This window comes from Dipodomys spectabilis, unplaced genomic scaffold, assembly GCF_019054845.1.
Source record: "Dipodomys spectabilis isolate Male_0828 unplaced genomic scaffold, ASM1905484v1 ptg000227l, whole genome shotgun sequence".
Lineage (NCBI taxonomy): Eukaryota > Metazoa > Chordata > Mammalia > Rodentia > Heteromyidae > Dipodomys > Dipodomys spectabilis.
This window is the reverse complement of record NW_024870904.1, coordinates 5,462,912-5,490,862: the sequence shown is the minus strand read 5'-3', so window position 1 is coordinate 5,490,862 and position 27,951 is coordinate 5,462,912. Positions and strand designations below refer to the sequence as shown.

General features: G+C 48.7%; 1 protein-coding gene across 1 annotated transcript; it reads left to right on the top strand.

Annotated features, from left to right (window-relative positions):
- Nucleotides 1–27,709, top strand: LOC122123339 (phosphatidylinositol 4,5-bisphosphate 3-kinase catalytic subunit delta isoform-like). The gene is made up of 23 exons (XM_042697688.1): nt 1–85; nt 14,585–14,736; nt 16,617–16,845; nt 16,924–17,153; nt 17,740–17,919; nt 18,478–18,627; nt 18,942–19,031; nt 20,914–21,135; nt 22,237–22,333; nt 22,420–22,550; nt 22,871–22,921; nt 22,994–23,161; nt 23,244–23,365; nt 23,482–23,625; nt 23,800–23,899; nt 23,983–24,161; nt 24,260–24,372; nt 24,560–24,638; nt 25,337–25,504; nt 26,035–26,158; nt 26,456–26,601; nt 26,902–27,034; nt 27,572–27,709. The coding sequence occupies exons 1-23, from the start codon at nt 1–3 to the stop codon at nt 27,707–27,709; spliced, it is 3,231 nt and encodes a 1,076-aa protein (XP_042553622.1).
- The last annotated feature ends 242 nt before the right edge of the window (nt 27,710–27,951 follow it).

The window sequence follows — 27,951 nt, the reverse complement described above, 5'->3', positions numbered from 1 at the left end:
ATGAAGCTCACTGATGCCCGAGCAGCTGTAATCTGCCAGCCAGAGGGGCCTTTGCTGGCCACCTCTTGTGGCCCATCCCAGAGAGGTAGGTTGGTGGAAGGGAGTAGTATTGGGGGAGGGAGAAGAAAGAATGTTTTGCTGGTAGGTTAAGAATTTGGAGAAAACCCACAGTCTCTGACTCTCTAGCCAAAAGAGAACTTCTCCAGAGACTTAGCATGGTCAGATGAAGAGAATGGGGGCAGTGGATACAGATCAGTGCCTGAGCCCAAACGTAGCATGCACAAGGCCCTGGTTTCCATCCCAGCACCAGAGAAAGAGATACTGAGAAAATGAGAATCACCACATTTGTGCTCTGAGAGACCAACGGGGAAGTCAACTAGAGCTCAGCTAGCCTCCCAAGGGAGGGTGCTACCTGGGGAAGGAGAAGATGGCTCTAGGCTAGGGCACCCCAACTAGGATTACAGATGTGAGGTGAGCCTCCAATGTCTGACCTTCAGGTCTTTGTAAGCAGTGAGTGTGTCAATAATCTATGAGCTCCTTCTTTGCTTAATTAATGAAAGTCAAGTGGTTTTTGTTTTGTTTCGTGCTGGTCCTGGGGCTTCCATTCAGAGCCTGGGCATTGTCCCTGAGATTTTTGTGTTTTTTTAAAAATGGTTACTATAGAAGAATGGACAGAAGGGTTACAGTTACATAAGTCAAGTAAAGAGTACATTTCTTTTTGGACAGTGTCACCCCCTTCCCTCACTCTCTCCCAATTTTTCCCTCCTGTCCCCACCTACAAGTTATAAAGTTCATTTTCATTTCATTTCATTTACTGTCTAGTGAGTACCACTGTTGATTTGTGCACCCTTTCTGTGCCTCTTCTTACCCTCCAAAAGACAGAGAAAAAAAAGTAAGACAAAAAGAAAAGAAAGGGGCTGGGAAGGTGGCTCAGCGATAGAGTGCTTGCCTTGCATGCATTAGACCCTGAGCATCACATAAACAGAAAAAGGCCAGAAGTGGAGCTGTGGCTCAAGTGGTAGAGTACTAGCCTTTAGCTGAAGAGCTCAGGGACAGTGCCCAGGCCTAGAGTTCAAGCCCCACGACTGACTAAAAAGAAAAGAAAAGAAAAATAACAGCAAAGAAAAAAACCCTCTTGTTTCTATTGCCTGGAGTTCATTTAGATAAATGTTATTCTGTGTGATCAGATGCAGATAGGCATTGCACCTTTGTATTCCTCTCCTAAGAGTATCCTCCTTTGGTCCCAATGTACTTTAGGTCTAGCTTCCAATATGAGAGAAAACATCCATCATTTGTGTCTCTGAGCTTGGCTTACCTCACTTAACATGATTTGTTCTAGGTCCATCCATTTCCCTGCAGGTGACATAATATTATTCTTTCTAATTGCTGTGTAAAATTTCATTGCATGTAGATACCACATATTTTGGAACCACTCATCCATCGTGGGGCATCTAGGCTGTTTCCATAGCTTGGCTATTGTAAGTAGTGCAGCAATGAACATGGATGTACAAGTGTCTTTATGATATCCTGGTTTGTGATGCTGTGAGTAGATGCCCAGAGTGGTATGGCTAGGTTCTAGGGAAGATCTATGTTTATTTGGTTTTATTGCTTTGTTTTGTTTTCTGGTCCTGGGGCTTGAACTCAGGGCTTATGTTCTGTCTGTGAGACTCTCTGTGCTCAAGGCTAGTGCTCTACCACTTGAGCTACAGTACCACTTCTGGCTTTGTCTGAGTAGTTTATTGGAGATAAGAGTCTCATGGAGCCAGGCGCTGGTGGCTCACGCCTGTAATCCTAGCTACTCAGGAGGCTGAGATCTGAGGATCTCGGTTCAAAGCCAGCCCGCGCAGGAGAGACCGTGAGACTCCTATCTCCAATAAACCACCAGAAAACCGGAAGTGGCGCTGTAGCTCAAGTGGTAGAATGCTCACCTTGAGCTGAAGAGCTGAGGAACAGCGCCCAGGCCCAGAGTTCAAGCCCCACGACCGACCCAAAAAAAACAAAAAAAAGAGTCTCATGGACTTTCCTGTCCAGGCTGGCTTCAAACCCTGATCCTCAGATGTCAGCCTCCTCAGTAGCTAGGATTACAGGTGTGAGCCACCTGCACCTGGCAATGTTTAGTTTTTTGAGGAAATTCCAGACTATTGTTCAGAGTGGTTGTACTAGTTTATATTCCCACCAACAATGCTATAGGGTTCTTTTCCGCATATCCCTGCCAACATTTGTTGTCATCCAAATTCACAATGTTGGCCAATCTAACTGGGTGAGATGGAATTTCAGAGTTATTTTTGCTTTACATTTCCTCATGTGTTTCTTTGCCATTCTTTTTTTTTTTTTTGGGTCCAGTCGAGGGGCCTGAACTCTGGGCCTGGGCGCTGTCCCTCAGCTCTTCAGCTCAAGGCTAGCGCTCTACCACTTGAGCCACAGCGCCACTTCCGGCTTTTTTCTTTTTGCTTATGTGGTGCTGAGGAATCGAACCCAGGGCCTCGAGCATGCAAGGCAAGCGCTCTGCCACTGAGCCACCTTCCCAGCCCCTTCTTTGCCATTCTTACCTCTTCTTCTGAGAAGTCTCTCCTTAGCTCCCTTGCCCGTCTAGTTATTGGTTTCTTAGCTGTAGGCAGTGCTAGTTTCTTGAACTCCTTGTATATATTGGTTATTAGGCCTTTGTTAGATATATTGCTGGTAAAGATCTCCCAGTCTGTTGGCTGTCTTTCTAGTTTAGAAACTATATCCTTTGCGGTGTAGAAACTTTTTAGTTTGATATAATCCCATTTGTCAAGTCTCTCTCCATCTGCTTTGTCCTTGGGACTCTTTAAACAGTTTATACCTATGCCTATGAGTTCTAGTGTTTCTCCTATTCCCTCCTTAAAGATTGAGTTCTGATGTTGAGGTCTTTTTTTTTTTTTGTCGGTTGTGGGGCTTGAACTCTGGTCTTGGGTGCTATCCCTCAGCTCTTCAGCTCAAGGTGAATGCTCTACCGCTTGAGCCACAACACCACTTCGGGTTTTCTAGTGGTTTACTGGGGATAAGAGTCTCACAGACTTTCCTGCTCAGGCTGGCTTTGAACCGTGATTCTCAGATCTCAGCCTCCTAAGTAGCTAGGATTACAGGCATGAGCTACCGGCGCCCGGCTTTCTGTTGAGGTCTTTTGATTTGCTTTGAGTTGATATTAGTGCATGGTGATAAGCAGGGATCCACTTTTAGTTTTCTGTCCAGTTTTCCCAACACCAATTGTGGAAGAAACTACCTTTATTCCACCGTATATCTTTGCCTCTTTTATCAAATATCAGATAACTGCAAATATATGGATTTATTTCTGGGTCTTCTAGCCTTGCATTGATCCTACGGTCTATTTTTGTGCCAATACCAAGCCACTTTTGTTATTATAGTTCTGTAGTAGAGCTTGAAGTCTGGTATTGAGATACCACCAGCATTGCTTTTTTTCCTCAGAATTGCTTTGGCTATTCAAGGTCCAAGGTCTTTTGTTGTTCCACATGAATTTTTGGATTGTTTTCCTTATCTCAGTAAAGAACTTTATTGGGATTTTGATGGGCATTGCATTAAATTTGGGGATCATTTTTGGCAGTTATGGCCATTTTTACCCTGTTAAAATCTACTTATTCATGAACACGGAAGGTCATTCCATTTCCTGATAATCTCTTTGACTTCTTTCTTCAAACTTTTATAGTTTTCTCTATAAAGGTCTTTGCTTCTTTGGTAAAGTTTATTCCTAGATTTTTTTTGAGGCTATTGCAAATGCAAGTGTTTTCTCTCTGTGTTTGTACAGTGTTAGTGTACAGAAATATTACTGATTTTTGTGGTGTAATTTTATATCCTGCTACTTTGCCAAAGTTATCAATTAACTCTAGGAGCTTGGGAATGGAGTCTTTTGGTTCCTTTAGATATTATATCATGTAATCTTGGGACTACATGAAATTACAGAGCTTCTTCTGCATGGCAAAGGACATAGCTAGGAAGATCAATAGAAAGCCCACCGATTGGGAGAAGATCTTCACTAGCCATACAATGGACAAGGGTCTCATATCGAAAATATACCTGGAACTCAAAAAATTAAATCCCTCAACAACAAATCCTCAAAGAAACAAGTGTGCAATAAATAAGTGGGCTAAAGACTTACAGAGAAACTTCTCTGAATAGGAAAGAAGGATGACCAATAGACACATGAAGAAATGCTCAGCCTCTCTAGCCATAAAAGAAATGCAAATCAAAACAACATTGAGATACCACCTCATCCCAGTTAGAATGGCTAAAATCAAGAACTCTAATAACAACAGATGCTGGAGGGGATGTGGACAGAAGGGAACCCTACTGCATTGTTGGTGGGAGTGTAAACTTGTTCAACCACTTTGGAAAGTAGTATGGAGGCTCAAAAGACTCTACATAGAGTTCCCCTATGACCCAGCAATCCCACTTTTGGGCATTTACCCAAATGATCACAAACAAGACCATACTAAAGCTACCAGCACAACTATGTTTATTGCAGCATTATTTACCATAGCTAAGATATGGAACCAACCCAGATGCCCCTCAGTAGATGAATAGATCAAGAAAATGTGGGATATATACACAATGGAATTCTATGCCTCCATCAGAAAGAATGGCATTGCCCCATTTGTTAGGAAATGGAAAGACTTGGAAAAAATTATATTAAGTGAAGTAAGCCTGGCCCAGAGAAACATAGGTCCCATGGTTTCCCTTATTTGTAATAACTAGTATATGTCTGAGACAAGCAAAAACAGTCAGATAAGTTGATGTTAGGCGAAATGAACCCCAAGCTAAGGATTCAAATGTTTTTTTCTTTCTTGCCATTGTTTCTAACATATTTATAAGATGATTTCTGTATTGCTTTGTATGTCCCTCCCCCCACAGTATAACCTCTGTTTTCACTGTATTTGATGTTGGTATACTTTGTGGAGGGGAATGGGAAAAAAAATTGCTTAAATAGGGATACAGGTGGACCCATTGCAACAATGAGATGTACAAGACATTTTGTTGAAAAATGAACTTTACAACTTTGGCGGGGGTGTGGGGGGAGCTGGGAAGGGATGAGAAGGGGAAACAAAGGAGGAGGCTACATTACTTGATAAGAAATGTACTCATTACCTTGCCCATGTAATTGTAACTCTTCTGTACAGTATTTTCACAATAAAACAAATATGTCATCTGCAAGTCGGGATACAAATGACTTCTTTTTTCCCTATATAAGTCTTTTTCTTGTCTATTTCTCTGGTTAGGAATTCCAGAATCATATAGGAGTGGAGAGAGTGGGTACCCTTGCTTTGTTCCTGAAAATGGAACCCAAGGCCTTGTTCATGCTAGCCACATGTTTTATTTGCCACTGAGCTATCTCTCCTGACTCCATAAGTTCATTTTCTAAGTGGTTAAAAGTTGCAAGTCAAGAAATATCAGTACAAATCTATTATTTTGATATGTAAAGATACTCAGAGAAATAACAGAAATATACTGCAAGTTGTATGCATAGAAAGGAAGTATAGAGACTGCTATTTGCTATGAGTTTTAATGTTGTTTGTTTTGTTTTGTGGGAATGGGGCTTGAACTAGGGCCTCAAGTTAGCTAGGCAAGCGCTATAACCACTGAGCCAGGTTTCCAGCCTTAATATCTTCCCAGACTGGCTTCAAATGCATAATCTACCCCCTTCCTCTGCTTCCCAAGTTACTGAGATTACAGACAGGTATCACCATGTCCACTAAATTTTAGATTTAATTGATTTGTTAAATCAAATGTCTGAATAATTTACATAGAAAGTAAAATTAAAGCTATTACATTCATATTCATCAATAATATAACCTTTTTGGTTTATTCTATGCCTTCTGAAGTCATTAGATGAAAGCATGTCCCAGTTATTGTAAGCATATTATTATCATTATTACAAATATGATATACAGAGGGGTTACAGTTACATAAATCATAAGATGAGTACATTTCTCTAAGCACATTTTTATCTCACTTAGTGTTTGTTGTATTGTTGTGTCTTTTGCATAAGATTATTATTTTAAACTTACTTTTTTAATTATCCTAGGAGAGTTGTACTGGTTGCCAGGGGTTCATGCTACTCAGGAGATTAGGATTTGAGGATCACACTTCAAAGTCAACCTGGGCAGGAAAGTCCATGAGACTCTTTTCTCCAAGAAGCTGGAAGCAAAAAGTTGAGAGTCAAGCTATGGCTCAAGTAGTAGAGTGTTAGCCTTGAGCTTGAAAGCTCAGGGATAATACCCAGGCTCTAGCACATAAGTCTCACATATCAGTACAATGCTCTAATCCCAGCTTAGAGTATTAGCCTGTTAGTCGCCTTCAGAAACACCTGGATGCTGGCAGGAAGGCTGCTCATGGCACTGGTATGTTTGCCAGTCTTTGGAGAAACTCCATCGCCGGCCAGAGGAGCTGTTCACCATCTGGGTGTGAGTGACAGTCGCCAACTGGGAACACCCCCACTAAAGGAGGATGAGGGGTCTTGTCAGAGACGCCAAGCTGTCACATAGCCATTCCTATGGGTCATGTGGCCAGCAGGAGGGGGCTGAGGACCTGAGCCCCATCCTTTGCTGCTTCTCTGGATACTTTAGTGTGTTTTGCTCAAGGCTGGTGCTCCACCAATTGAGCCATCTTTACTTCCACTTCCAGCTTTTTGCTTATTATTTAGAAATAAGAATCTCACAAACATTTTTGCCTTGGTTGGCTTTAAACCAAGATCCTCAGATCAGCCTCTCAAGTAGTTAGGATTACAGGCTGAGTCACAGCACCTGCCTTTCTGTGGACTCTTTGTAACTGACTTCAGCACTGACAGACAAGCTAAGTGTCTAGATTCCAGATGCCTGGGAGTCCAGGAATTGCTCATACTCCATCTCAAGATGACCTCACTGATCCTCTGTCTAGGCTCTCTGTCCATGGCTCTATTGTTGCCCAGTAACCCCTAGCTATCTAACCCCCAGGTTCCAGGCCTTTGGCTGGTGTCCAGTAAGCAGCTTGATGCATGCTGAGATGAAATGCTTGCTGTCGTCTTCTTTATTTCCTCCTTCTCCTTCTCCTCTTCCCCCTCCTCTTCTTCCTTCTCTTCTTTCTTCCTTCTTCATCTTGTCTGAGTACCATCCCTTGGCCCTTTTTACTCAAGACTGGCATTCTACCACTTGAGCCACACCCCACTTCCAGCTCTTCGCTGGTTAACTAGAGCTAAGAGTCTAAGCTTTGTCTGCTCAGGCTGCGTTTGAACCATGATCCTTAGATCTCAGTCTTCTGAGTGGCTAGTATTACAGGCTTGAGCCACCAGCTTCCGGCAACAATGAGGATGCTCACACTGAAAGTGTGCTTTGGTATTTGTTTTCCTTTGTTTCAGGGTTTAGACTCAATGCTTGGTGCGTGCTTAGCTTGCACACTCAGCAGATGCTCTGTCGCTAGACCTATGTGTCCAGCCTGCTCTGCCCTGTTCTAAAGACACCATAGGACCTATTCCCTGCTCACTTTGCCGACCTTCATACCATGTCTCCTATTTCAGCTCCCTCTTTCCCAGAAGCAGAGGCCATCGCTAGTGGCTTCTAGAATAGTAACTTCTTTTCCCACTTAGCTCTAATGGCCCCTTTGCCTCTCATCTTGGAGTCCTCTCCTCACAGGGCTCTTCCCAACCCCTGTCCCCCCAAAAGGTGGTGACTTTTCTGGCCCACTGCCCTGCCTTGTTGATGTGAGTGCTTGTAGAGCAGTTTCTCCCCTGCTGGGGTATGAGTTCCTTGAGGACAGTTTCCACGACTCTGTTTCCAGCACCCCCTGAAAAGTACTGGCACATAGCTGGGCTCCATAAATATCAGTGGAATCAACAGATAGCCCAGAATGAATGATGTGTACAAACTATCAAATCCAGTCGTTCTTGGTGACATCATCACACAAAACCATGAGCTCTTGCACTGGATTCCAAAAGTCATTCCTGGGATAAGCCAGGAGAGCTGAAAGGTTGGCCAGCAAGCTCAGGTTTATAGACAGTGTGTTACACTTAGGCAAATCAGGGAACTTAATGCCCAGAGCCCTTGTACAATCTGACCATCTGGTGCATCTGGTTTGCTCAGAATTCCAAGCTTGGGTCAAAGGTTCTAGAATCTATGGTGTGATAGGATCGGTGAGGGGTGCAGAATCCAGGCTTTCACAGCCAGTGGGGGCCACCATCTGGCCCAGCAGGTCAAGTGGATTCTTCCGGATTCTTCTAGGCAGAGATGGTGGGGATTGGCTATCAGGGATGGGCCCGCTTCCAGGGAAAGAATCTTGCAAATGCTAGATGCTTCCAATTGAGGAGCATGTTGTGTTCAGTACTTACTTGCAGAAATCCAAACTCAGTTGCCATAAGATAAAAGACACACACAAAGGGATAGAGGTACAGTTTTTTGATTGATAGGTCTGTAAATGCCAGGGATAGAACTAGCTGCAGGTATGGCTATACCCAGGGAACTAAAGATTTCTGCATGAAAGACCCAGGCTGTACTCTCCATGTAGTTGAGTTCTGTTTTCCTATTCATTGTTCCTTTCTCGAGTTCTGCCCCTACAAGCAGAAAATGGTTCTGGCAGTCTGGCTTTTCTGCTACCCAGAAAGAAGTCACATGTCAAAAAAAATCATCAAGGGCTGGGAATATGGCTTAGTGGTAGAGTGCTTGCCTAGCATGCATGAAGCCCTGGGTTCGATTCCTCAGTACCACATAAACAGAAAAATCTGGAAATGGCACTGTGACTCATGTGGTAGAGTGCTAGCCTTGAGCTCAAGCTGAGGGACAGTACCCAGGCTCTGAGTTCAAACCCCAGGACTGGCAAGAAACAAAAACAAAAAACAAAAAGACAAAACAAAAAAAATAACATCAATTTTTTTTGAAACTGGACATGGTGATGCATGCCTGTAATCCCAGCGCTCATGAGGCTGGGGCAGGTGGATCCTGAGTTTGAAGTCAGCCTAGATTATAGAGAGAGAAATGCTATCTCAAAAACAAAAAAGGACTACAGGTTTGTCCTATGTTTGCAATCATAAGCCTGTTTTTTGTTCCAGGTTTTATGCTTCTTAGATCCATCCATCTATCTGTAGGATCTATCTATCTATCTATCTATCTATCTATCTATCTATCTATCTATCTATCTATCTATCTATCTATCTATCTATCTATCCGTTTATCTGATCTCAGGGTCTTATACTCTCACTTGGCTTTCTTGCTCTTGGCTGGTGCTCTACCACTTGAGCCACACCTACAGTCCAACATTATGTTGGTTAGTTGGAAATGGATTCTAGTGGTCTTTTAGCTGCCTTCCAACTGTGATCCACCAGATCCCAGCCTCCTGAGTAACTAAGTTTGTAAGCATGAGCCACTAGTGCCTGGTTCTGTGGGATTTATTTATATGATTGTATATATTTGTAGATTATGCATCATGTTGCATTCCAACATTTCATTGGGAAGGGAAAACAATTTAATTTTCCATCCTGTGCTGATGTATACTAGAGAAGTTTCCAGTCTTGGGGCTGTTGTTAATGGTGCTTCTATAAACCATTTCTCACTGTCTTTTAGTACATTTCTATGGGCTCCTGGGAGAGCTTTGCCAGGTGCCAGGGTACAGGAATTAATTAGTATAGTACATCTTGTAGATTGGACGGGCCAATTTGCATTCTTTATTTTCCTGTCCTTGAACTTAAGGTCTGGATGCTGTCCTTAAGCTTTTTCACTCAAGGCTGCTGGTCTACCACTTGAGCCACAGCTCCATTTCTGGCTTTTTTGCTAATTAATTGGAGGTAGGACTTTCCTAACCAAGCTGGTTTCAAACTGTGCTCCTCTGATCTCAGCCTCCTGAATAGCTAGGGTAATGGCCCCTGGCCCAATTTGTGTGAGTGCGTGTGTGTGTGTGTGGGGGGGTGTAATTTTATTGTTATTAGGGTATTGTACAGATGACTTAGTATTTCATAAGTCTGGTAGTAAGTACATTTCTTTTTTTGGACAATGTCACCCCTTCCTTTGCTTTCCAATTTGCATTTTTTGGGGGTCCAGTCGTGGGGCCTGAACTCTGGACCTGGGCACTGTCCCTCAGCTCTTCAGCTCAAGGCTAGTGCTCTACCACGTAAGCCACAGCGCCACTTCCGGCTGTTTTTCTTTTTGCTTATGAGGTGCTGAGGAATCGAACCCAGGGTCTCATGCATGCAAGGCAAGCACTCTACCACCGTACCACCTTCCCAGCCCAACATTTTTGAGACAAAAATGGAAGTCATGTCCTACTGGTAGATAGATGTTGGATCTCTACTCCCCTAAGGACAAGGCTCAGATGGTGTGCATGCCTTCTGAGTTGGGGGCCAGAAAGAGGGCAGAAGCCCCTCCCTCCTGTCCCTTCACATTGGTAATATACCAAGGTCATGGCCATTGTGGTGTGCTGTTAGGAGCAAGGCCATCTGGAATCCTTTCCTGCCTTCCCAGCTGGGGAAGGCTTGGGTTCCTCAGTGCCAAGGGCCAGCCAGGGATGCCAAGCCTTGGTTGGAACCCCTAGAGCTCCTGTGCACGTTCATCTTCACCTCCCCAGACACAATGGCCAGAGGTACCCCACCTCCTTGGGTGAAGCAGAGCACCATAAATGGCTGCTCCAGGACTTTCAACTGCCTTCCCCAAGGTTTGAATCAGTAAGGAAGGTTTGGCCCAGCAAAGTGATGCAGGGTGACACAGGGTGATGCCTCAGTAAGGCGCAGTGAGGCTTGGTCATGCATGGTAGGCTGGGTGAGATGCTGTGAGGCTCAGTGATGCACAAAGATGCACAGTGGTGCGAACTGAGGCTTGGTGATGCCCATTGAGTGATGTACAGTGATGTACAGTGAGGCTTGTTGGGGCTCAGTGATAAATGGTGATGCTCAGTGATGTCCATTGGTACATGGTGAGGCTCAGATCCTGCTGTTCAGAGCAGCAGCAGCAGTAGCCAGCAAGGGCAAGGCCCCAGCGCGTTGCCATGGCTACCCAGAGGACGCCGCCCAAAGCATGTGTGTTCTTGTGACTATGACAGAAGTCACTCAGATTCAGGAGAATGTGACCTTCTATTTGGTACAAAAGCTTTTATTTTTATTTTTATTTTGTGTTGGGGTATTTTGCTGTTGAGGATCAAACCCAAGACTTCATGCATGCTGAATATGCCACACCCCAGCCCAGGCTTGTGTTCTGCATGGCCCAGCAAACCATGTAACATGAAAGAAAAAAACAGTTATAGTGATGCATGCCTGTAATCCCAGTACTTGGGGGACAGAGGTAGGAGGATACCAAATTAAGGCCAGTCTAGTCTACATGAGACCTACCTAAAAAAAAAAGAGCCAGGTGCTAGGGGCTCAAGCCTCTAAAGCCTCTAAATCCTAACTGCTCAGGAGGCTGAGAGCTAAGGATCAAAGTTCAAAGCCAGCCTGGCCAGAAAGTCTGTCCAAGTATGTCCAAGTCACCACCAAAACGCCAGAAGTAGAACTGACTCAAGTGATAAACTCCAGCCTTGAGCAGAAATGCCAAGCAAGGGTGAGAGTTCCTGAGTTCAACTGGCACCAAAAAAAAAAAAAAGACTGTCCAAGCACAGTGGCTCATGCCTGTGATCCTAGCTACTTGAGAGGCTGAGAATAGGAGGATAGCAGTTTGAGACCAGTTCAGGCAGAAAAGTTCACCAGAGCCCTTCTCATAGCTGGGCACAGTGGTGTATACTTGTTATCCTAAGCTACATGGGAGACTTAGATGAGGAGGCTTGTGGTCCCAGGTTATCCCAGATAGCAAAGTTTGAGAGACTTTCCATGGAGGGATTACAGATGCAGTCGTGTGTGCCTTCCATCCCAGCAATAACAGGAAGCCTGATGGAGCTAACCACCGTCTGGGCATGTGCTGGACAGGAAGCAATACCTTATTCTAAAAATAACTAGAAAAAATGGAGCTGGAAGCATACCTCAGCAGTAGAGCGCTTACTTAGCAAGTGTGAAGCCCTGATTTTAAACCCAGTATCACAAAGGAAGGAAGGAAAGAAAGAAGGAAGGAAGGGGGGATGAAGGAAGGAAGGAAGGAAGGAAAGAAAGAAGGAGCAAAGGAAGGAAGGACGGAAAGAAGGAACAAAGGAAGGAAGGAAGAGAAGAGGAAGGGGAAAGGGAAGGGGAAAGAAAGGAAAGAAAGAAAAGGGAAGGGAAGGAAATGAAAGGAACAAGTTTGTTGACTGCATCAACATTAAAAAATGCTAGCTTACCACAAAAACACCAGAAACAAAACTGAAAAGATGACACCGATGAAGAGAAGGCATTCCTAGGTTGTAATCCACAAAGCGCTGGGATGTAGAATAACCCAAGAAGGAAAAGATTAACCTCATCAGAAAATGGGCCAAGGTATTAAACAGGCTATTTGCAGAGGATTACTGTTTGGCAGATAATCATAGAAATGCAAATTAATATATCTGCCAGGGGCTGAGAAGGTGGCTTAGTGGTAGTAGAGTGCTCGCCTAACATGCATGAAGCCCTGGGTTTGATTCCTCACTACCACATAAACAGAAAAGACCAGAAGTGGCACTGTGGCTCAAGTGGTAGAGTGCTAGCCTTGAGCAAAAGAAGCTCAGGGACAGTGGCCAGGCTCTGAGTTCAAGCACCACGACTGGCAAAAACAAAAAGAAAGAAAGAGAGAAAATATCCACCAACTTGGAAACAAATGACCATGCCACTTCTGGGGAAGGCAGAGATGAAGCCTGGGTTAGCAGGTTGAAGAACAATTTAATGCTAGTTAGGAAAGCAGATGATGTGGTTGTACCTGTCAGATTATACCCATGTGATTTTTTAAAAAATGTGGTACTGTAGTTGAGGAATTTATTTTAAGGAATGAAATTTTAAAACAATATTTAATTTACATTAATTTAGTTGGGTGTTATTAGCTTGTACCTGCAATCCTAGCTATTCAGGAGGCTGAGATCTGGAGGATCATGGGTGAAGGCCAGTCCAGGCAGAAAAGTATTTTAGACTCCATCTCCCAAATAATCAGCAAAGAGCCAAGTTAGAGGTATGGCTCAACTGGTAAAGCTCTAGCCAGACAAGCACAGGTCCTGAGTTCAAATACTAGTACTGCAAAAAAATTGTTTATTATTTTTTAAATTTAAAAATTGATACATGAATACTAGGAGTGTTGACACAGTCTGAGGAAGCTACTTATCACCTACGTTTCTAAAGCTAACTGAAAAAATAGCAACGAGAATGCAATGTAGTCCACACCCAGATTCAATGATCAATATCAAAAGGAGTAAATAAAGTATCTTATTCGTAATGTTTGCATTGATTACACATGATAATGGCCATCTTTTGGGTATATTGGGTTAGTAGAAGATGTGAAATTTCACTTTGCCTCCTGCTTTTCCTATCTTTTTGCTTTTGTTTGGTTTGGTTTGGTGATACTGGGGATTGTGCTTGCATAGCTGGAGCTCTACCAGTTGAATCATACCTCCAGTCTGGATTGTGATCCTCCTACTTACACTTCCCAGCTTCCCACCTGGCTGGGATGACAGGCATACATCACCATGCCCAGCTTTTCTTGTATATTGATTGAGGTGTGGGTATCTTGAGCTTTTTGCTCTGACTGGCCCCTCTGTTGGCCTCTTAGGAAGCTAGGATTATAGGCCCCAGCCAGCCAAGTTTGTCATTCTCCATCCCTACCCCCCCCCTTCCCCAGAGATGGGTCAGGAAAGTCCATAAGACCTATATCTCCAATTAACAAAATGTGGAAGTGGAGGTGTGGTTCCAGTAGTAGAGCACCAGCCTTGGACAGAAAAGCTAAAGGACAGTGTCCAGGCCTTAGTAGTGACATAAAAAAAAAAAAAAAATTAGGAGCCGGGCGCTGGTGGCTCACGCCTGTAATCCTAGCTACTCAGGAGGCTGAGATCTGAGGATCACGGTTCAAAGCCAGCCCGGGCAGGAGAGACCGTGAGACTCCTATCTCCAATAAACCACCAGAAAACCGGAAGTGGTGCTGTAGCTCAAGTGGTAGAGCGCTCGCCTTGAGCTGAAGAGCTGAGGGACAGTGCCCAGGCCCAGAGTTCAAGCCCCACGACCGACAAAAAAAAAAAAAAAAAATTAGGAATTGTTCATCTGTAAATAATTAGCATAATAAAAGTATAGAGGGAAGGGATGTGGTGACTGGAGGATGGGGTTGCTCATATACTTTGAATTACTTCAGTAGTGTTTCTGTGGCTTACTTTGGGGCCAGGGGGCTGATGGGAGGTCGGAATGATTCAGATATTCAGCCAATTGTTACATGGTCAAATCCATTGTCAAACCAATGGATTCCTGATTAGAAAGTTTCAAAGCTCTGCAGTGTTGGTCCACACAGCTCCCTGCCTTCTCTGGTCTGCTCCTACTGGTGGCTGGGATGGTGTTCTTGTGATGTGTGTGGATCTGTTCCCAGGGCATCGCAGCCCCTGGTAAGAGGCAGCTGGGGATCCACACAGTAGTCAGGTGTCATAGGAGCCATAGTCTGCCTGGGCAGGTGGAACCTCTGGCTGTAAGACACAGATTTCCAGCTCATTCCCCTGTGCCTCTCTCTCTTCAGGACAGCTGGCCTGTGAGAAGTGACAGGGCAGGATATTCCCTGGGTGGGCTGCCCTATGGAATTCTGGACCAAGGAGGAGAATCAGAGCGTGATGGTGGACTTCCTGCTGCCCACTGGGGTCTACCTGAATTTCCCGGTGTCCCGCAATGCCAACCTCAGCACCATCAAGCAGGTATGGTCTTCACCCAAGTCTGGAGTGCAGAGCAAGGACAGACATCATTTCTCAGACTTGGGAGTTCTGAGATGGGACTTTATGTGTGTGTAGGTGCTGGAACTGGGGCTTGAATTTGGGGCCTGAGAGTTGTCCCTTAGCTTTTTCACTCAACTGCCAGAGCTCTTCTGGCATTTGGTGGTTCATTGGAGATGAGGTTCATGGACTTTTCTGCTAGTTTCAAGCAGTGATCCTCTCAGATCTCAGCTATCCTGAGTAATTAGGGTTACAGGCATGGAGCCACTGGAGCCTGGCTTAGATGCAAATTTTAAATGGTGTAAAGTGCCCAAGAATCATTTTTATTTTTATTTATTTATTTATTTATTTTGGGGGGGGGGTCTGGTCGTGGGGACTGAACTCTGGGACTGGGCACTGTCCCTCAGCTCTTCAGCTCAAGGCTAGCGCTCTACCACTTCAGCCACAGCGCCACTTCCGGCTTTTTTCTTTTTGCTTATGTGGTGCTGAGGAATCGAACCCAGGGCCTCTTGCATGCAAGGCAAGCGCTCTACCACTGAGCCACCTTCCCAGCCCAAGAATCATTTTTAAACTTCAGTTAAGTTCCACTTGTTCTTCTGAATTCAGCTTCCCCTTTAACAGTGTGCACTTCCTCTCGCTTGATGGCTAGATTATTGGGTACTAGACGAGATGGTAGTAGAGACAGTGGCTCTTAACCAGGACTGCACAGTCCTTCCATGACCACTGATGAGCCTTACAACCCTTTGTTTAGAAATATTACGTAAGCCAGGTTTCCGTGGCTCACACCTGTAATCCTTGCTACTTAAGAGGCTGAGATCTGAGGATCAAGGTTCAAAGCCAGCTCAGGCATGGAAGTCCATGAGACTTCCTTCCTTCCTTCCTTCCTTCCTTCCTTCCTTCCTTCCTTCCTTCCTTCCTTCCTTCCTTCCTTCCTTCCATCCTTTCTTCCTTCTTTCCAGTCCTGGGGCTTGAGCTCTTGGCCTACACACTGGCCCTGAGCTTCTTTTCTCAAGGCTAGCAATCTACCACTTGAGCCATAGTGCCACGTCCAGCTTTTTCTGTTTATGTGGTACTAAGGAATTGAACCCAGGGCTTCGTGCATGGCAAGGCAAGCACTCTACCACTAAGCCATGAGACTCTTTAAAAAAAAATGTCCATTTGAGTCTGGGAAGGTGGCTCAGTCGTAGAGTGCTTGCTTTGTGCATGAGGCCCTGGATTCAGTTCCTCAGCACCACATAAACAGAAAAATCCAGAAGCAGCACTGTGGCTCAAGTGTTAGAGTGCTAGCCTTGAGCTGACGAGCTTGAGGGACAGTGCCTAGGCCCAGAGTTCAGGCCCCACGACCAATAACAACAACAAAAAATGTGAGACTATCATCTCCAATTAACCACCAGAAAACCAGAAATGGAGTAGAGCACTAGATTTAGTAGAGCACTAGATCTGAGCAAAAGAAGAAGGAGGAGGAGGAAGAGGAGAAGAGGGAGAGGAGGAGGGGAGGAAGAGGAGAGGAGGTAGAGGAAGGGGAAGAGGAGGGGGAGAAGGAGGAGAAAAAAATGTCAAGGACAGCAACCCAGGCCCTGAATTCAAGCCCTAGGACTGGCACAAAAGACAGAGAATCAGTTGGGGGCGGGGGATACCTGCCAGTCACGCCAGGCATCTGTGCATCTGCAGATGCTGTGTGGAGGGATGGCAGTGTGCACTACCTAGGTTTGGATCTCAGCACATCCTGGCATCCTTGGCAAGGCCCGAGTAGGAAGCCTGCTGACCACACCATTGGGTCCTAGGCTGTGTTCCTCAGGGCCTTGATTGCCCTCCTGTGCAGGCTGGGCCCTCTGGTGGGGACTGACCAGGCCTGTCCTCTCCAGGTGCTGTGGCACCATGCCCAGTACGAGCCATTCTTCCACATGCTCAGCGACCCTGAGGCCTATGTGTTCACCTGCGTCAACCAGACAGCTGAGCAGCAGGAGCTGGAGGATGAGCAGCGTCGGCTGTGTGATGTCCGGCCCTTCTTGCCTGTGCTGCGTCTGGTGGCCCGGGAGTGTGACCATGTGAAGAAGCTCATCAACTCGCAGATCAGTCTCCTCATCGGCAAAGGTACCCCTGCAGCGGCTCCTGTCACCCCACTGTGGACCCCCGGTGTTTCTGTGCTCACTCCTTGGCCTCATCCAACAGGCCTCCATGAGTTTGACTCCCTGCGGGACCCAGAAGTGAATGACTTCCGAGACAAGATGTGCCAGTTCTGCGAAGAGGCGGCTGCACACCGCCAGCAGCTGGGCTGGGAGGCCTGGCTGCGGTACAGCTTCCCCCTGCAGTTGGAGCCTTTGGCCAGGAGCTTGGGGGCTGGCACCCCAAGGACCCCCAACCAGACCCTGCTGGTTAATGTCAAGTTCGAAGGCAGTGAGGTGAGCCCACAAGTCCCCAAATCTATCGTGTGTATGTGTGTGTGTGTGAGTGTGTATGTGTGTGTGTGTGTGTGTGTGTGTGTGTTCTGGAGCTTGAACTCAAGGCCTAGCCATTGTCCATTAGCTTCTTTTGCTCAAGGCTAGCTCTCTACCTCTTGAGCCAAGTGCTACTTCCAGCTTTTTCGGAGTAGTTCATTGGAGATAAATCTCACTGACTTTTCATGCCCAGGCTGGTTTTGAACCACGATCTTCAGATCTCAGCCTCCTGAGTAGCTAGGATTAAGGTGTGAGTCACTGGTGCCTGGCAAATCTACCTTTTGTCACTAGCATAAGATGGCATTTGCCAGGTCCCCAGTCATGTGGAGGGCATAGACAAATGTCCCGCAAGGCAAGTTTGACAAGGCAGGTGGATCCAATGGCCTCCATCACTGGTCCATCAATTCGCTGGACCAGCATTTAGGTGTTGGCTAGATATCTTCAGCACCAGTTTGGTGCTTCCCCCATGAGACTCATGTTCAGGATGGGCTGTGTCCCCAGAGCTCAGGAGGCCTGTGGGGTACAGGACCGACCCTCCCTCTCCCCCCAGGAAAGCTTCACTTTCCAAGTGTCCAGCAAAGACAAACCCCTAGCACTGATGGCCTGTGCCCTCCGGAAGAAAGCCAAGATGTTCCCACAGTGCCTAGTGGAGCAGCCTGAGGACTATGCTCTGCGGGTGAATGGGAGGCATGAGTATCTCTATGGCAGCTACCCCCTCTGCCAGTTCCAGGTGAGGCCTGGGGCCCTCTGTCCTCCTGCATCCTCCACCCTGGACACAGCAGGGTTGGGGGAGGAGCGCTGTATTTTGGGTCTTTCTTGAGACCCAAAGTCTTGAGACCAGCCAAGTCTTGGGGATCACTGTTAAGAGTGAATCAGGTACCAATGGTGGCTCATGCCTACACTCCAAGTTACTCAGGAGGCTGAGGTAGGAAGATTGTGGTTCAAAACCAGCTCAGGGAGGAAAAAAAACCATCTGACGCTGGTCTCAAATTCAATATAAAAAAGCCAGAAGTGGAGCACTCAGGGACAGGGTCTAGGCCCTGAGTTCAAGCCCTAGGACCAGCGCACGCACACACACACACACACACACACACACACACACACACACACACACACAGAGTCCCCTTGCTGGATGTGTGGGTAGGACACACACACACACACACACACACACACACACACACACACACAGTCCCCTTGCTGGGTGTGTGTTAGGAGAGGTTGGGGCTTCTCACAAGGCCTTGGATAGGATGTGATACCCCATGGGCACCTTACCCTGCACCCTTCCCAGTACATCTGCGGCTGCCTGCACAGTGGATGGACCCCCCACCTGACCATGGTCCATTCCTCCTCCATCCTCACCATGCGGGATGAGCAAAGCAACCCCACCCCCCAGGTTCAGAAACCATGCACCAAGCCGCCCCCCATTCCTGCAAAGAAGGTGAGACACTTAGTTGTTCTCTTCCCCCATTCTTTCCTTCCTCCCTCCTGTGGTCCAGCAGCCTATTGGCCAGCACCCCAAGATGGCCACAGGTCAGTCTGTGTAGAGACTTGGGACTTTGGGAAGGGTGGCCATCTTCACAGATACTCTGGTACCAGGTTTGTCTGCGCAGCCTGGGCAATGAGTGGCCTTTCTATGCAGATCCTGGGGGGTAGGGGGGGCCTGGGAATGTACAGGGCAGGTTTTCTGGAGAAGGATGCTGTTAGGGACAAGTGTTTGGGCCATATGACAAACCCTGCTCCCCTCCCCCTCAGCCTTCCTTGGTGTCGCTGTGGTCTCTGGAGAAGGCATTCTGCATCGATCTGATCCAGGGAAGCAAAGTGAATGCAGACGAGAGGATGAAGGTAAGTAGGAGCTGCTGGGCCAGGTGAGGCCAGTGGTGTTTTGCATAAGCAATGTGTTTGTAAGTTGGAGGAGGATGCAGGGGAACAAGAGGAGAAGGTGTCCCATGAAAGCCACCTGACCACATTACCCAGCTTCCCCTGCATGAAGTGGCTATGAGCTGCTACAAAACAGGAAGAGGGGTCCAGGCACCAGTGGCTCACGCCTGTAATCCTTGCTACTCAGGAGGCTGAGATCTGAGGATCACGGTTCAAAGCCAGCCCGGGTAGCAAAATCCATGAGACTCTTATCTCCAATAACCTACCAGCAAACCGTAAGTGGCGCTGTAGCTCAAGTGGTAGAGCACTGGCCTTGAGCTGAAGAGCTGAGGGACAGTGCTAGGCCCAGAGTTCAAGACCCAGGACATACAAAAACAAACAAACAACCACCAGGAAGAAGGGAGGGGAGTGGCTCACCTTCCAGAGGCTGATTCATGCAAACCAGGATGAGCAGATTTCTGGGTACTTGAGACTTTGGTAGAGATTGTGGGGATGAAGGAATTGCAGGCTGCAAAGGTGTAGGGCTCAAAGAGGGGGTGCTTCAGCTGGGCACCACAGGGTGCTCTCAGGAGACACCCTGAAGTGCTTGTAGTTGGAGGGGATACATGGCCTGTCCCCAGTGAGCTGAGCCCTCCTCTGGGTTGTGAGGACCGTCTGGCAGCCTATGATACTGTTCAAAGCACTTCCATATACCCCATCGCCCAACTGCCTGGCGTGTATATGTATGTGTGTGCGTGTGTGCATGTGTGCCCCCACCAGTTCTGGGGCTTGAACTCAGGCCCTGGTTGCTGTCTCAGCTTTTGCAGTCAAGGCTAGCTCTTACCACTTTGAGCCACATCTCCACCTCTGGCTTTTTGGTGGTTTTTTGGAGATAAGAATCTTGCAGACTTTCCCCTAGGCTGGCCTTGAACCTTGATCCTCAAGATCTCTGCCTCCTGGGTAGCTAGGATTACAAATGTGAGCCACCTATACTTGGCTGCTCCTTATATAGACTTGCAAGAGGTGATGCCTGGATCCACAGAGATTCAGCCTCTTGCCTGGTCAAGTCCTTGGATTTGAACTCAGGTGCTGTTTCTGAGTTTCTTTTGTTTGAGGCCAGTGCTCTGTCACTTAAGCCACAGCTCTACTTTCATTAGTTTAATGGAGATGAGACAGTCCAGGCTGGCTTCAAACTGTGATCCTCAGATCTCAACCTCCTGAGTGACTAGGATTATAGCTGGGAGCCATCTGTGCCCGGCCTGATCACTTTGGGTTGAGGTGATTTTTTCAAGCTGACCAGGGCTGAGTAGGCCTGGTGGGGGACATGGATTGGATAGAAAGCACTCTCAGGACAGCTGGCAGGGCAGAGGATGGAAGAAGCACTGGTGGGGTTGGCAGTGAAAACCCTCCTTACCTATGTTCGGTGGGAGGAGACTCCAAGAAAAGGAAGCTAGAGGGTGTTAGAGCCAGAAGGGTACCTAGAGTCCCCCAGCCTTAATGAGGAAACAGATCTCAGGTCTGAGATCGAGTTGTCCACTGTTGCACTACAGTGGCTCCCCATTCTGACCACCTGTCCAACTCTGGCCCCCAGCCCATGGTCTTTGCAGGACCATCTTCTTCTGTGTAGGAATTCTAGATCCAGACCCCTGTGAGAACAAGAGCATTTTCAGGGCTAGAGGGATGGCTCAAGTGGTAGAGCATTTGCCTATCAAGTGCAAGGCTCTGAGTTCAAACCCCGGTACTTCCCCAACCCCAACCCCGTAAAAAATGCAAGGCTGTTTGAGGAAAGGGTTCCTTCATGGGTGGCATATGAAGGGAGAGGGGCCCAGGGCCTTGGCTCTATGGCCTTGCCCTTTTCCTTCCCCAGCTGGTGGTGCAGGCCGGACTCTTCCATGGAAATGAATTGTTGTGCAAGACAGTGTGCAGCTCGGAGGTGAGCATGTGCTCGGAACCCGTGTGGCAGCAGCGGCTGGAGTTTGACATCAATGTCTGTGACCTGCCCCGCATGACCCGGCTCTGCATCATGCTCTACGCTGTGGTGGAGAAGACCAAGAAGGCTCGCTCCACCAAGAAGAAGTCCAAGAAGGCGGTAGGTAGGGCTGGCTGGGAAGGGGCTATGCCTCATGCAGGCAGCCTGAGACAGGGGTTCCACTAGGAGAGCCTGTCCCCCACCCTCTGCCACCTCCCTGCCTGTCTACGGTCTGCTTTCTTGTTCTGCCCAAGTAACAACTCATGAGTAGCCTGACCCAGAGCTGCAGGCCTGCAGCATCCTGGAGCAGCTTTCTGGGTGTCTTCAGGGGGTAGCGAGTGGCCATATATGGGGGACTGTGGCTAAATCTTGAGTCACCAGGCCCAGGGAATGCCTGGCCCCTTGGCCCTTCTGACGCATGCCAAGTGAGCTAAGCCAACACAGTGGCTGGTGGAGCAGGTTCAGGACTTTCTCTAGAAGCCAGGAGCGGGAAAGCAGGCAAGAATGGAATGGGCCTTGCTGGCTTCATCATTGGGACCACAACAAGCAAGAGGAATCAAAGCTAGACACTGGTGGCTCATGCCTGTAATCCTAGCTACTCAGCAGGCTAACATATGAGGATCACAGTTCCAAGCCAACCTGGACAGGAAAGTCTGTGAGACTCTGAGCTTTAATATCAGCAAAAATTCAAAAGTGGAGGTAGGACTCAAATGTAGAGTGCCAGCCTTGAGTGAAAGAATAAAAAATAAGAGACAGGGCCTGGGAAGGTGGCTCAGTGGTAGAGCGCTTGCCTTGCATGCATGAGGCCCTGGGTTTGATTCCTCAGCACCACATAAGCAGGGGATAAAAAGCTGGAAGTGGCGCTGTGGCTCAAGTGGTAGAGGGCTAGCCTTGAGCTGAAGAGCTGAGGGACAGCACCCAGGCCCAGAGTTGAGGGCCCATGACCGTACCCTCTCCACCCCAAAAAAAAGAGACAGTGCCTAGGCCTTGAGTTCAAACCATAGCATTGGCCTAAAAAAAGAAGGAAGAAAGAAATGGAAAGGAGGGAGGAAGGAAGGGAGGGAGGGGAGTCAGTGGGCCCTCCCTCTCCCTGGCTTCCCTGGAGGGACCTCAGAGGATTGGGTCTTCTCTTTCCTGTTTGGTCTAGAGACTGTTCCCCCTGTGAGATGAGCCTGAGTTGGCTCACCTATCCAACCCTGACCTCCCAGTGTCTTTCTCCAGGACTGCCCCATTGCCTGGGCCAACCTCATGCTGTTTGACTATAAGAACCAGCTCAAGACTGGAGAGTGCTGCCTCTACATGTGGCCGTCTGTCCCAGGTGGGCCCTGGCTGGAGGCTTGACAGTGGGCCGGTGGTGAGAGCCTAATGCTTGCCCTGTACAACTCCATCTGTCTGCATGTTCAGGTGAGAAAGGAGAGCTGCTGAACCCTGTGGGCACCGTGTGCAGCAACCCCAACACCAAGAGTGCCTCTACACTGCTTATCTGCTTGCCTGAGGTGGCCCCTCACCCTGTTTACTACCCTGCCCTGGAGAAGGTGAGTGAGGGTTTGTCCTGCGGCTGTAGGGCCCAGCCTATGCAGCTCCTCAGAGGGCAGACTCAAGCCGTGTCAGGATGTGTGGCCAATGCCTGCTGCCCATCTGGGGACTTCTAGGAGCCTTTTGCCCACCAGGGAACATTGAGAAATGTCCCGTGACATTGTGGGTTGTCATAGTTCATGGGGGGGGGGGAATCCTGGCATGTTAGAGGTAGAGACTAGGGATGCTGCTAAACATCCTGCAGTGCCAAAGACAGAATGGAAGTGCAGATGCCTAGTGCTGGGGGCCCAGGAACTGAGATCAGCGTGGTTTGTTGCAGATCCTGGAGCTGGGCCATCATGGGGAGAGGGCACATGCCACTGAGGAGGAGGTGAGTGGGGGTCCTGGGCAAGGGGTGGAGATGGGGGGGGGAGCTAGACCCCTCATGGCCTGTAATCTTCAGCAACTGCAGCTGCGAGAAATCCTGGAGCGCCAGGGGCCCGGGGAACTATATGAACATGAGAAAGACTTGGTGTGGAAACTGAGGCACAAAGTCCAGGAGCAGTTCCCAGAGGCATTGGCCCGCCTGCTGCTGGTCACCAAGTGGAACAAACATGAGGATGTGGCACAGGTGGGCAGACAGGAGAAGAACTGGGGATGGACAGACAGTGTTCACACAGCTACACCTGACCACAAGCACCCCCACTCCCCAGATGCTCTACCTGCTACGCTCTTGGCCTGAGCTGCCCGTCCTGAGCGCCCTGGAGCTGCTGGACTTCAGCTTCCCTGACTGCCACGTGGGCTCCTTTGCCATCAGGTCCCTACGGAAACTCACGTGAGTGCTGGCTCCATTGATGGCTGGGCCCAGACTGGAACAGCTTGCTCCAGTCCAAGCCAGCTTTGTCCTCTTATAACCACTGGCTGCAGACCTCTGGCCTTCCTCCCCTGCAGGGATGACGAGCTTTCCCAGTACCTGCTGCAGCTGGTACAAGTGCTCAAGTATGAGTCCTACCTAGACTGCGAACTCACCAAATTCCTGCTAGACCGGGCCCTGTCCAACCGCAAGATCGGCCACTTCCTCTTCTGGCACCTTCGGTAGCTGGACAGACTCTGGCTGGCTCTTTTGGAACCTCCCAGGAAGGCCCTGCTGACCTTGTGTGTCCAGCAGGCCTGGATGTCCAGCCCAGGCTCCCCCGCCCCCTCCTGTGGGCTGGGGAGGGGCTGTGTGGCTCTCCCTGGGGAGACTCAGCTATTTTCCTTTCCCTCCAGCTCTGAGATGCATGTGCCATCGGTGGCCCTGCGCTTTGGCCTCATCTTGGAGGCCTACTGCAGGGGCTGCACCCACCACATGAAGATGCTGATGAAGCAGGTGAGGCTCTGGTGCCCCAGCCCCAGTGGGGCTCCACTCTCTAGAACCACCTGCTCAGGCTGTCTTCCCACTGTTCCCACTAGGGGGAAGCACTGAGCAAGCTGAAGGCGCTCAATGACTTTGTGAAGGTGAGCTCCCAGAAGATGACCAAACCCCAGACCAAGGAACTAATGCACCTGTGCATGCGCCAGGACACCTACATGGAGGTCCTCTCCCATCTGCAGTCCCCGCTGGACCCAAGCACCCTGCTGGAGGAAGTCTGGTAAGACCCAGGCCTCTCTCCTCCCATGGGGAAGCCCCCTATCCAGGCCTCTGGGACCTCTCAATGACCCCTGCCAACTGTCCTGTGTCTGGCTGCAGTGTGGAGCAGTGTACCTTCATGGACTCCAAGATGAAGCCCCTGTGGATCATGTACAGCAGTGAGGAGGCGGGCTATGCAGGCAACATGGGTATCATCTTTAAGAATGGGGATGGTGAGTCAGATGGGCCAAGAGACCTACTAAGATCTTGGAAGCCCATCCCTTCCTTTTTCTGTCCTGTCTCTTGGGACACCTGGAGAATGAGCTGAAAACAACAGCATATTGAGACTACAGAGCCTGGGCACAAAAGGCGTGCAAAACCCACCAGAATCTTGTGCTCTTTCTCTTCTGGCCTCTGCAGACCTCCGGCAGGACATGCTAACCCTGCAGATGATCCAGCTCATGGACATCCTGTGGAAGCAGGAGGGCCTGGACCTGAGGTAGGGATGTCCCTGCACATGCGTGGGACTGTGCCTGCGGTGGATCCCTGGTCAGAATTGTCATCGTGACATTGGCTGGGAAAGGGGCTGTTCTCAGAGCAGGGAGGCCATAGGGCAGCCAGGGAAGGCAGGGGAGTCATTCCTGGTTCTGAGGGTCAGGTCTCCCTCCTGTTTGCCTGCTTTAGGAGGCAGCAGCCTCTTATGCCAAGCCCCCTAGCTTCAGAACCAATACAAGCTCAACTGGACTGAGTTGTTATGTTGGTTGGAGGTTCTGATGCCTCTCAGAAGTAAGGAGCCTGGTGCTTTTTCTCTCCTCAGCAATTTGAGCAACAGTGTCCCCTGTGGGGTGTGTGTGTGTGTGTGTGTGTGTGTGTGTGTGTGTGTGTGTGTGTGTGTGTGTGTGTGTGTGTGTGTGTGTGTGTGTGTGTGTGTGTGTGTGTGTGTCAGGGCCTAGGCATAGCACCAATCCCAGCTTTTCGGTAGTCAATTGGAGAGTCTCACAGACTTTCTTGTGTGGGCTGGCCTTGAACCATGAGCCTCAGATCTCAGCCTCCTGAGTAGTTAGGATTACAGGTATGAGCCACCAGTACCCAGCTTCCCTGTGATTATTTTTGTATGTATGCCTCAAATGCCTGGGGCCTGGGAGCCTATGGCGGGCCCTTGACCATGGCATTTCCCACCCCCCTCAACTCGTGTAGGATGACTCCCTATGGCTGCCTCCCCACTGGCGACCGTACTGGCCTCATCGAGGTAGTGCTCCACTCGGACACCATAGCCAACATCCAGCTGAACAACAGCAATATGGCAGCCACAGCTGCCTTCAACAAGGATGCCCTGCTCAACTGGCTCAAGTCCAAGAACCCTGGGTAGGTCTGTCTTTCCTGAGAGATACCATGTGGGAAGGGCTGGCCTTGTACTATCTCCATGCTACTTAGCTGAGGCAGGATCTAACCCGTCTGGGTTGGGGCAGGTCAATTAGTGATTGCTGTGCAATTCGATTCAAAGCTTCAGGTCTTAAAACTAACCACTATTTCTCACTGAGCTCAGCTGAATGGTTCTACTGGCCTTGCTTGGAATAGCTTCACACAACTGCTATCACCCAGGACTTTGCCTGAGCCTGGAGGTCTAAGATGGTGTCAGTCAAATGCGTGTCAGCCTTGCCTCTCTATGTGGCCTCTTTCTATTTAGTACATCAGCCTCTGCTTCTCTCCATGGTGGCCCTGTGCAGGCCATGGAAGGTAGCTTCAAGATCTCAAGCTATGCCTAGGCTTAAAGCTCTGGCATAGTGCCACTGATTAAAAGCATCATAAGGCCAGATTCAAGGGAGGGGAAAGAATCCACCTTGCGAAGAGACTACAAAATGGTTGTGGCCACTGCTTTCAATCTTCTTACCCAGGGAGGCCCTGGATAGAGCCATCGAGGAGTTCACCCTCTCCTGTGCTGGCTACTGCGTGGCCACCTATGTGTTGGGCATTGGTGACCGGCACAGTGACAACATCATGATCCGGGAGAGTGGGCAGGTAGGGGACAAAAGTAGGCAGCTACCCTCTGGGCCTCTCCTCCAGACCCTTTAGCCTGTTCTGTGTCCTGCACATATTGCTTCCTGGAAGACATCCCTGAGCAAGGCTGGCTTCCTTTCTCCCTGGGCACTATTCTCTGCTATGCTTTTTTTTTTTTTCCCTTCCCTGAGGTGCTGGGGGTGGACCCCCAGCCGCATGCATACTAGGCAAGACCCTACCACAGAATGGCATCCCCAGCCTTTTTTTTTTTTCTTTTCTTTCATGCCTCTTCAGTGCCTTTCTCTTCCTTTCCTTCAGTTGTTCCATATTGACTTTGGCCACTTTCTGGGGAATTTCAAGACTAAGTTTGGAATCAACCGCGAGCGAGTCCCATTCATCCTCACCTATGATTTTGTCCACGTGATTCAGCAGGGGAAGACAAACAACAGTGAGAAATTTGAAAGGTGAAGGTGATCAGAGCCCCTGGGGTGAGCACAGAAGTTTCTGGGCAAAGGAAGAAACGGGATCTTAGCCTGATCCCTAGCTCTTAATGACTGGTGGGTTACAGGGAATCCATATGTTCTCAACAGAGGAACCTCAGCCCTGGATGCCCTCTAGAGGTCCATGGGCCATGCAGGAAGCAATCTGGGGCTTAGCTAGAGGAACCAAGGGCTCTGTTCCCAGAGTAAGACAGCTGCTTGGCAAGGTGCTGGCCTTGGGCTAGAATGGCAGGGAGGTTGCCTCACCTGCTCTGCTTCCTGCAGGTTCCGGGGCTACTGTGAAAGAGCGTACACCATCCTGCGGCGCCACGGGCTCCTCTTCCTCCACCTCTTTGCTCTGATGCGGGCAGCAGGCCTGCCTGATCTCAGCTGCTCCAAAGACATCCAGTATCTCAAGGTGGGCTGGGCAGGGTTGCATCAGGCAGGCAGGGATCAAGAATAGCCATGCAGGGTTCCTGATGCCTACCTGAGCAATATGGGTGCTAAAGGATCCCATAGGCTATTCCTGCTAGAGGGGTCCTCATGGCTCTTCCACATCCCAGCAGCAGAGTCTGGTGAGAAGTGACCAGTGCTGTCAAGCAAGGTAGACTCAGAGCTGCAGTTGGATGAGCCGCCTTGTGACCTTCCTTGGTCACCATGTCCTTGGTATACACAAGGGCTGCATGGGCTAAGCTTCTTTGACATCTACAAGATGGCTTCTTTCTACCCACATCTGAGTTTTTGAGCTGTGGGTTGGGCCATGTCCCTCCACCTCCTGGCCCTCCTCCCAAAGTCAGGATAAGACCCCATGGCAATCATTCAGGCCAGGGCAGTTTAGAAATGAGCTCTCCTGATTCTCTTCAGTGAATCTCCCATTCGCTAGGGCAAGAGCAGGCAGATAGATGTGGTTGTGAATCAGAGTGGGGAGTCTGATGCTGTGATGACTCTGTCTCAGGACTCTCTGGCCCTGGGAAAAACAGAGGAAGAGGCCCTAAAGCACTTCCGGGTGAAGTTCAATGAAGCGCTGCGTGAGAGCTGGAAGACCAAAGTGAACTGGATGGCGCACAATGTGTCCAAAGATAACAGGCAATAGCAGCCCCATCCCGGCTACGTGTGACACACTGGGCCTCTCTAGCTCTGGACGTAGATGCACCTCAGTCATCCTAAAAGGGGCCGAAAAGCCTGAGCTGCACCTCATAGGAAAGAACCTCACAACTGCCTTTTGTTTACACTGGTATTTATTTATGACTCCAAGTGTTTAAGAAACAAACAGCCATAAATGGAAATGCACCTTGTGCAGGGAAGGGGTATTGCCCTCCAAGTGGAGCACTGTGA